General features: G+C 41.0%; 1 protein-coding gene across 1 annotated transcript in view; it reads right to left on the minus strand.

The window, feature by feature from the left end:
- Positions 1-10,458, minus strand: part of LOC102818051 (probable phospholipid-transporting ATPase IB-like) — a 208,832-nt gene that overhangs the window by 63,713 nt on the left and 134,661 nt on the right. The window contains exons 29-30 of the mRNA XM_006832037.1: positions 8,156-8,217; positions 618-674 (exon numbers count right to left, since the gene is read on the minus strand). Of these exons, the coding sequence (XP_006832100.1) occupies positions 618-674; positions 8,156-8,217 (119 nt within the window). The remainder of the gene's footprint in view (positions 1-617; positions 675-8,155; positions 8,218-10,458) is intronic.

The following is a 10,458-nucleotide window of genomic DNA, read 5'->3' on the forward strand; positions in this document are numbered from 1 at the left end:
TGTGCATATATCGTCCTTTATCTCTGTCCCATTTAGCCCTTTTGATCATGCCCAATTGTTCTCCCATCTGCCACGTTTCTCCACTTCCCTCTACCTCCCTGTATATTGCCCCCTTCCCTAGCACCCAAGCTCTCCTGTGTCCAATCAAGCTTGCATTTTTAATTTTCATCTTTGAATTCCATTTTCCATTCACTTTATGAAGTCCCCTTAAACACATACGTAGAATAAAGACTGAGGGAACAGAAGGCAATATGAAAATAATCATTGAATTTGAAAGGTAAAGGCAATATTTATTTCCTTCTTTGTCGGTGTTTGTTAAATTTTCTATAATGGTCCTATACTTTCATAATAATAATAATAGTGATAAATAAGGGCTCTCAATTAATGACATGCTAAATTGAATCTATCTCAAATGCAGGGCAGAAAAATTAACATTCTATAGACAGTAGATGGTTAATATACCTTTGTATAGTTAAAAACATCACTTGACCATAAAACAAATCAAAAAAGGAAAATATGGAGGCTAGAAAAGCGCTTAATATTTTCCTAAAACTTAAAAGTTAATTATGCATGCAAACAACACAGTGGACAGAGGAGAAATCCTTCAGTGTACTTACTTTAGTCCAGGACAATGTCTCTAAACCAGCTTTCAGGCAAACAGTAACAACTACATACTAGGAGAGGTGAGAGGAGGAAGAGAAAAATTGAGAAAATGTGTTAAAATTATCCATCAGAATCCACGTCTGCCCATTGTCATGCTGATCCTCCGCCCCAACTCTCCTCCAATTCTGTTCAGTTCTGATGCCATCAGGTGACCCAGTGTTCTGCCGGGCTTTCATTCTGGGTGGGGAGCATGCGGTGGGTTTCCAAACATGTTGAAGATCCCTATAAAATGTCACTAAGAGCCCATGCTTATGGCATAAGAGCTCACCTTTACCTCTTTATACACAGCATAAAAGATGTGATTCTACCTAGAACTCTGAATGTTGTTCATGAAAAACAGGCAAGTCAGGGTGAAACCATTATAAATCTAAACATTTCTTAGCTTGTGTTGGTCTTTTGCTTTCTATACTAGTACATATGAGGCTAAGTTAAATTAAAAAAAAAAACAAAATCCACTAAGGTTCCGGTCCACCCATACATAGGTTCAGTCCAAAGAAAAAGTGTTTGAACACATCTCTGCAATTGGTGAACGGCTGTAGGTAAGTCCTTTCAGTAACACACTTGTCTTAGTCTCATTAAGGTGCCTTCAAAACTCTCCAATCAAACCAATGGCTTCCCAAGGGTTTTGCTGGGCCAACGCTCCAAAGGTTGTAGTCACTGTTTCCTTAGGATTCCCAAGGGGTGATCTTGATAGATTTTCTCAAAGGACACAGGAAAATCATTGAGATTGTTTAGGAAGAACTTCTAAGAAAATAGAATACTGTGTTGGTGACAAAAAGTAAAGGAGAGTTGCACCAAGAAATTTGTTTCTATCACAACTAAACACCTGCTCAGTCTTTGAGGATAGTAAGGGCTGTCCTGTAATAATTTCATTGAAAATCTCACCTCATCCACCTACAGCCCTGATCTGGCCCCTTCAGACTTCCTTTTGTGAGCCAAACTCAAAACAATATTTACAAGAACCTAATCTGAGGATGCTAAACCAGTCAGTTTTTAATGTGGTGTGTATTGAAGAGCACAGCATTCTCTGGGAGGCGTTAGAGGCTGAGAACATGGCCGTCCGAAGTGTATATAGCTCCAGACGGAAAAGATGTCGAGACATACAAGCTTCACATTTGATATTTTTCCTTTAAAAACAGGCCCCATGATACAACAACGATATTGTAGCAACACTTTTTGACAGACTTATTTGGAGTCCTGGTGTGGCGCTGTGGGTTAATGCGCCGGACTGCAAAGTCGGCGGTTCAAGCTTACCAGCCACTCTCTGGAAACTCTATACAAGGTCGCTATGGGTCGGAACCGACTTAACGGCACACAACAACAACTCTTGTATTTGAGAGAGCATATCAAGACCCAAGGGTACTTATTAGGATTAAAATAAATCTATAAATCCTTGAAAGTAAACCTATAAAACAATTTGGGTGACTGTGGTCAATCTACTAATAGTGGTGACTCTTCCAGTCTAGGAACAGGGTATATTTCTATTTGTTGTCATTTGCTGCTGTTGAGTCCGTTCTGACTCAGTAACCCTGTATAGGGTTTCTGAGGAATGGCTGGTGGTTTGAGCCATCAACCTCATTGTTAGCAGTCCTGTGTTTTTCCTACAGCACCACACATCTTAATGTGTCCAATAAAGATTAACAGTCTTTCTCAAAAAGATCTTCAGCATCAATGGTTAGAATTATCCAAGTTCGCCATATGTGTAATGCCATTGTGAAACAATTTCTTTAAATGTGTCTGGTTTCTAAATATCCGTTATGTGTGTATAGAAAACATCACAGCATGGCACTGTAGGATCAGGACTGGACTGCTAACTGCAACATTGGCAGTTCAAACCACCAGCCGCTCCTTGGAAACCCATACACCATCCACTAAAGTCACTGATGATGAAATTGAAGAATTCGATCTACCAATCTCTTCTATCTAAAATGGATCAAACATGCCATAAAGATGTATTAATAATTACTGGTGACTAGAATGAAAAAGTTGGAAACAAAGAGGAAGGAAAGTCATTGGAAAGTATGGCCTTGGTGATAGAAATGACGCTGAAGATTGCATGGTAGAATTTTTCGAAGACCAATGACTTCATTGTAAATACCTTTTTAAAACAACATAAAAGACTGCTGTACACATGGACCTCACCAGATAGAATACACAAATTGACTACATCTGTGGAAAGAGATGATGGAAAAGCTCCATTTCACCAGCCAAAACAAAGTTAGGAACAGATCATCAATCACACAACATGCAAGTTCTGATTGAAGCTGAAGAAAGTTAAAACAAGTCCACGACAACCAAAATATGACCTTGAACATATCACACTTGAATTTAGAGAACATCTGAAGAACAAATTTGATGCATTAAATACTAAAGACCTACAGAAGAGTTGTGAGATGACATCAAGAACATCATACAGGAAGAAAGCAAAAGGTCATTCAGAAGGAAAAGACCAAAATGGATATCAGAAGAGACTCTGACACTTGCTCTCCAGAACAGAGCTGCTAAAGCAAGTGGAAGAAATGAGGAGGTAAAAGAGCTGAACAGAAAATTCCAAAGATCAGCTTGAGAAGATTAAGTCAAATATAATGAAATGTGCAACTATCTGGAGATAGAAAACCAAATGCTCATCATTTCTCAAGCTGAAGGAAGTGAAGAAAAAAATCCAAGCCTCGACATGCAATATTTGCAAAAAATTAAATGATGAAGAGCATGAAAAGAATATGGAATGAATACACAGAGAAACTGTACCAAAAAAAAAAGTTGATGTTCAACCATTTCAAGAGGTTGTATATGATGAAGAGCCAATGATTCTTAAGGAAGAAATCTCAAGTGCACTGAGGCATTGGCAAAGAACAAGACTCCAGGAACTGATGGACTACAAATTGAAATCTTTCAATACAATGATGCAGCACTGGAGGCAATCACTCATCTATGCCAAAAAAATTGGAAGACAACTACCTGGCCAGTTGATTGGAAGAGATCCATATTTGTGCCCATTCCAATGAGAGGTGATCCAACAGAATGCAGAAATTATCAGATAATGTCATATACAAGTAACGTTTTGCTAAAGATAATTTTTAAATAGCTGCAACAGTACGTTGACAGAGAACTGCCAGAGGGTCAAGCCAGATACAGACAAGGACATGGAACGAGGGATATCATTGGTGATGTGATGTCAGATATAGATCTTGGCTGAAAACAGAGAATACCAGAAAGATGTTTACCTGTGCTTAATTGACAACCCAAAGATTTTCGATTGTGTGGATCATGACAAGTTATGGACAACATTGTAGAGAATGAATATTCCTGAACACTTAATTGTGCTCATGAGGAACCTGTACATAGACCAAGATACAGTTGTTTGAACAGAACAAGGGAACGCCGAATGGTTTAAAATTAGTAAAGGTGTGCGCCAGGGTTGTATTCTTTCATCATACTTATCCAACCTGTATGCTGAACAAATAATTAGAGAAATTGTGTTATATGAAGAAGAATGTGGCACCAAGATTGTAGGGAGATTCTTTCACAACCTTCAATATGCAGGTGATACAACCTTGCTTGCTGAAAGCAAAGAGGACTTAAAATACTTAACTGATGAAGATCAAAGAAAGACCCCAGCCTTCGGTATGGATTGCACCTCAAGGTAAAGAAAACAAAAATTCTCACCAGTGGACCAATAAATAACACAAAGCTAAGCGGAGAAAAGACTGAAGTTGTGAAAGCCTTCATTTTGCTCAGATCAACCATCAACACTCACAGAAACAGCAGTTAAGAGAGCAAACAACCATATTGCATTAGGCAAATCTGCTGCACAAGACCTTTTTAAAGTGTTGAAGAGCAAAGATGTCAGTTTGAGGACTTAGGTGAGCCTGACCCAAATCATGGTATTTTCAATAACCTCAGATGCATGTGAAAGCTGGAAGATGAATAAAGAAGATTGTAGAATGGTGTTCGAGGAGAATATTAAAAGTACCATGGACTACCAGAAGAACAAACCAATCTGTGTTGGAAGAAGTACAGTCAGAATGTTCCTTAGAAGCCAGGATGACAAGACTTCCTCTTTCATACTTCAGATACGTTATCAGGAGGGACCAGTTCCTGGAGAAGGACATTATGTTTGGGTCAGCAAAAAAGAGGAAGACCCCCCAACGAGATGGAATGGCACAGTGACAGTAGCAATGAGTTCAGGTGTAACAATGATTGTGAGGTTGGCGCAGGGCCAGGCAGTGTTTCATACTGTTGTGCATAAGGTCACTATGAGTCATTGTAAGTGTTGACTTGACAGCACCTAAGTTTATTTTGTACAACAAAGTTTATTTTGTACTTTTCATGTATATTTTATATGTGTTACATATCATTTAAAATCTTTTTTCCCCTTTCCAAAGTGTGTACTAATTATTTCTTCTTGACTGTCTGCACTGATTATGAACTGCACCACAATATTGTAGTATGAAGAGCAGAGACGTCAGCTTGAGGACTAAGGTGCGCCTGTCCCAAACCATGGTATTTTCAATAACCTCATATGGATGCGAAAAGCTGGACAGTGAATAAGGAAGATCGTAGAAGAATTGATGCCTTTGAGTTGTGGTGTTGGAGGAGAATACTAAAAGTGCCATGGACTGCCAAAAGAACCAATAGATCTGTTTTGGAAGAAGTGCAGCCAGAGTGCTCCTTGGAGGTCGAGATGGCTAGGCTTCATCTCTCATACTTTGGACATATTGTCAGGAGGGAACAGTGGCTGGAGAAGGTTATCATGTTTGGTGAGATGGAGGGTCAGAGAAAAAGAGGAAGACCCCTAACGAGATGGATCAGCCAGGTGGCATCATTGATGGACTCAAGTGTGGCAGCGGTAGTGAGGTTGGCCCAGGATTGGACATTGTTTCGTTCTGCTGTGCATGGGGTCGCGATGAGTCGGTTCCGACTCGATGGCACCTGACAACAACAACAACAATATTGTGAGGAAGGCCCAGGACAGGAAATGTTGCATTCTGTTGTGCATAGGGGCACTGTAAGTTGGAACCCACTTGATGGCACCTACCAACAACAGAAACAATATTGAAATGGGACAGAGGTATTGAACATCACTGTCTTATTACCAGTCTAAAAGCTAACAGTTTCATGGAACTGGTTTTGTTGCATGATGGGTTCTTACGCAGCAATAGTCAAGGTATTTATGTCAATAACTCAACAGGTGTCTTCTCAGTCTGTTTGCCAACCACTCCCTGCCCCCAGAAGAATCCTCCAACTGCTGTCCCACCACCGCACCACCCTCAAGTATTTCTGTAAGCCCAATACCCATTTTTTTTACATGTCGGTATTTTTTTAAATTAGCATAACACATTTACAATAATACTTGTCAGGGTGAGGGAGCAGTTGGTAAACAAACACAGAAGGTGAGTGTTATTTGTGTAAAAAAATAGAGTGAATGCTAAAATGAATCTTCACAGCTAAACTTTTTTAAGTAGTCTGATTATCCCACTTCTCTGTCTTCAGGATGATCGTTCTAGGAAGCCACGGCAGTGTCACGTAAGCAATTACAAAACCCTTTACCAAAAAGTCCCCAGTGGTTTATCCCTACCTACTTCTCCAAATTCATCTTTGCCGCTATCCTGAGCCTTCCTGCCATAGCGTGCAGTGTGCTCTGCATTCTACTGTTTTTTCAAAATTCCCTAAGGGCTGCAGGGGGACCTCTGCCTTACTGGTTGTTGTTGTTGTTAGGTGCTATCCAGTCGGTCCTGACCCATAGCGACCCTCTGTACAACAGAACAAAACACCGCCCAGTCCCACACAATCCTCACAATGGCTGCTATGTTTGAACCCATTGGTGCCTCCACTGTGCCAATCCATCTCGTTGGGGGGAATCTCTCTTTTTTGCTGACCCTCCATTTTATCTAGCACGATATCCTTCTCCAGGGACTTGTCCCTCCTGATAATATGTCCCAAGTATGAGAGAAGAAGGCTCACCATCCTGGCTTCTAAGGAGCATTCTGACTGTACTTCTTCCAACACAGATACATGTTGATACTTTTAATATTCTTATCCTACACCATAACTCAAATGCATCAATTCTTCTAGATCTTCCTTATGCACTGTCCAACTTTCACATGCATAGGAGGTGACTGAAAATACCATGGCTTAGGTCAGGCGCACCTTACTCCTCAAACTAACATCTTTGCTCTTGAATCCTTTAAAGGGGTCTTGTGCAACAGATTTGCCTAATGCAATACCTCATTTGATTTCTTGACTGCTGCTTCCATGAGTGTTGATGGTGGATCCTAGTAAAATGAAGTCCTCGACAACTTCAATCTTTTCTCCGTTGATAAGAATGTTGTTTATTGGTCCAGTGGTGAGGATTTTTGTTTTCTTTACATTGAGATGTAATCTACACCGAAGGCTGTGCTCTTTGATCTTCATCAGCAAATGTCTTAAGTCCTCTTCACTTTCAGCAAGCAAGGTTGTATCATCTGCGAATCGCTGGTTGCCTTGCTGGAGGGGCTTTCCATCCCCCCATAGGGTCTGTCTTTCCTTCCAACTTATCAACATTGGATCCAGTGTGTCAGGAAAGTTGAGTTGGTAATCTCGCCATGCTGAGCCTGCCAACTTTCCTTGGGTTGAGCCTTTTATGTCTCATTTTGAGGAGTTTTCGCACTGGTCTAAGGAGCTCTAGTAGCAGAATCGAGCTGCTACACTCAAGGTCAGCTAGTTCGAAACCACCAGGGGTTCTGCAGGAGAAAGATGAGCTGTTTGCTCCTGTAAAGACTTACAGCCTCGGAAGCCGTGTCACATGAGTCAGAACTGACGTCATGGCATATCATCACCACCACAACCAACACTGGTCTATTCCTCTTTTCTTCTTAAGTTGTTTATGGTGAGTTATTTTGCTATCATTTTTTTTAGCATTTTGGTTTTTTTTTTTTTTTTTTAAAGTCTTGGAAAACTGAGATTCCATGAGATAAATTTACTTTGGCATCTTAACTAGGACTCTCATGTGTATGTGTCTGTCTGTCTGCATGAATTTACTGTCTGTTTATGTTTAGATTATAATTTTATGAAGACTCACTTGAGTTTAGTGCTGTATTTTGATTAGGACTCCTGGTGTGGTGTTATAGGATCAGCACCGGACTGTGGACCTCAAGTGCAGCAGTTCAAACCCACCAGCTGCTCCTTGGAAACCCTACACAGTAGCTCTGTGAGCTGGAACAGCCGGCACTTAACAACAACAGTATGGTGTTGTGTATGTGATAAGGCTCATGTTAAGTGAAAACAATTAGGAGTAAAAGTGTGTCCTCCGACTTGGGGGAGAAACAAACAAGGCAAGTGTTGCACACATCTAAGCGTGTACTTGGCAATTCTAGTAAGAAAGCACCACAATGCCACAATCATTTCTTCCAGGGAACTGTAGTGGGGCGCAAGGAAGACTTAAAGTCCATGTGACGCTGTCTAATGATACTTTAAAGTTAAAAGCTAGTCTAATTCACATGGATGATCTTACCGTATAGATAAAATTTCCAAGAAACAAATAGTCAGTAGTGTAGCCACCTTTCGAGACCATATCTGAAAAGTGAAAAAGTCCATTGTAATGTCAGTCTGAAAGGGAGTTTTGAAACTTATTTTTATCAAAAGAGCCCATACTAGTCACCCAAAAAATATTTTAAAAATATTTCCATTATGTTTTAAGTGACAGTTTACCCAGAAAACTAAGTTCCCACTTGCAATGTTTCTACAAGCTCTTCTATGACACTGGATACCACTTGAAATCACTCTTGTTGGTGGCGTCGTGGTTCCCATTCTGTGTGCCCTGTGTTCCTACCCCGTCCTGACTGTCTCATCTCTGGTTTTGGGGTAAATGCTGTTTGGTTTCATGTAGTTGACTGTTGATGGGAACATAGTACTCCTGGGAGATATCCTTAATTTTATAAGTCAATCGATTATTTGGCTGAAAGGTGGCCTCCAGAGAAGGCTTCATTCCAAGTTGAAAGGATATCTTAGGGTGATTGTATTGGTCTTAGGACTTCCTTGAGTCTTTATTGGTCCAGTGAGGCTAGTCTTTTTTTTAAGAATTAGAACTTTATTCTACATTTTTCTCCCATTTTCCCTGGACAGAACGCGGTCAGTGGTCATACCTGGGCACCATCTAGTTCTGGTCTCAGGTTAGAGGAGTTTGTGGTTCATGGGGGTATTAGTTGTATAGACTAATTTTTCTTTGAATTTCTGTTTTCCTTCATTCTCTTTTGTTCCAGATATGTTAAGACCAACTTAGATGGTCCCTCGAAAACTTTTAAAGACCCACATGCTACTTACCAGACTAGGATGTCGAACATGATCTCTATAAACTTTGTTACACCAGTTGGCAGAGTTTTCCAATGAGACTACGGTCCTAAGCCCTTTTACCCGGTAAACCTTTCATAGGTGGTGTTTGGATATATCTGGGAAACTCCACAATTGTGCCTCCTCAGTGAATACACATGCGGCACCGTCAAACATCTGTATGCATATGCCCAGGCATGTACTTATTTGCTGACTTCATCCTCTAATGCTGCTAGGACAGAAATACCACAAGTTGGGGGCTTTAACAAACAGACATTTATTCCCTTACAGTTCAGGAGGCTAGAAGTTCAAATTCAAAGTGCCAAGTTCTAGGGAAAGGTATTCTCTTTCTGTTTGTTCTGGGGAGAGATCTCTGTCTCCTTTTAGCATCTGTGGGTCCAGCATTTCTTGGAGCTCTCCATGTGTCTTGGCTTCATCTTTCCCTGGATCTAGAAGCTTCACAGAGCAGGCCCCCAGGCACAAAGGGCACACTCCACTCCTGGCTCCTCTCTCTTGGTGAGAGTTGGCCCCTCTTTCTCTGCTGACTTCTCTCTCCTCTTATCTTTGTAAGATGAAGGATGTTGCAGGTCACACCCTCAGAAACTTCCTAACACTTGATCAGGGTTGTGATGGATTTAAGGGTACCACAGCCCACCTTTAGTCCTCTTACTTGGTTTATCCCATCAAATCACATCATAGGGAATTATCACTAACTGCTACATTACATCATTATAAAACTACCAAACCACTGAGAATTACAACTCAGTCAAATAGGCACACATTTTGCGGGGACATAATTCAATCTATGACAATTGTACTTACATCTATGGAGTCCTGGAGTGACACTGGAGGATAAACACTGGACTGCTAACCACAAGGTCGGCACTTCCAACCCACCAGCCACTCCTCAGAAGCCTTATAAAGGATCGCTATGCGTCAGAACCAACTTGAAAGCACTGGACAACAAAACATATGTCTACATACATACCTATGTGACCCGACTCCTTATTTTTAGGTTGCTATGCCATTTGAACTGCAAGATCGGCGGTTCAGGCTCACCAGTCACTCTATACAGGGTCACTATGGGTCAGAACCAACTCAACGGCACTTAACAACAACAACAACATTCCTGTTGTTGCAACTTGTATATTACAACATGTACCACAACTGTCCCTCACTCTTGTGTATTTCTTAATGTTTTTAACTCTTGGTCAAGCTGTGCAGACCGTATTCATATCGGGTATTGCCCCTCCTATCACCAGAAGTAAATAGTGTTTGTTGTCTAGAATAGTCCTGGTATGGTGCTGTAGGGTAGATAAGCACTGGAGTGCTAATCACAAGGTTGGCAGTTCAGACCCACCAGCCGCTCCTTGTTGCTGTTAGGTGCCATTGAGTTGGTACCGACTCATAGCGACCCTGCGCACAACAGAATGAAACACTGCCCGGTCCTGGGCCAACCTCACAATTGTTGCCACACTCGAGCTCATT

This window comes from Chrysochloris asiatica, unplaced genomic scaffold, assembly GCF_000296735.1.
Source record: "Chrysochloris asiatica unplaced genomic scaffold, ChrAsi1.0 scaffold00005, whole genome shotgun sequence".
In the NCBI taxonomy this organism is placed as follows: Eukaryota; Metazoa; Chordata; class Mammalia; order Afrosoricida; family Chrysochloridae; genus Chrysochloris; species Chrysochloris asiatica.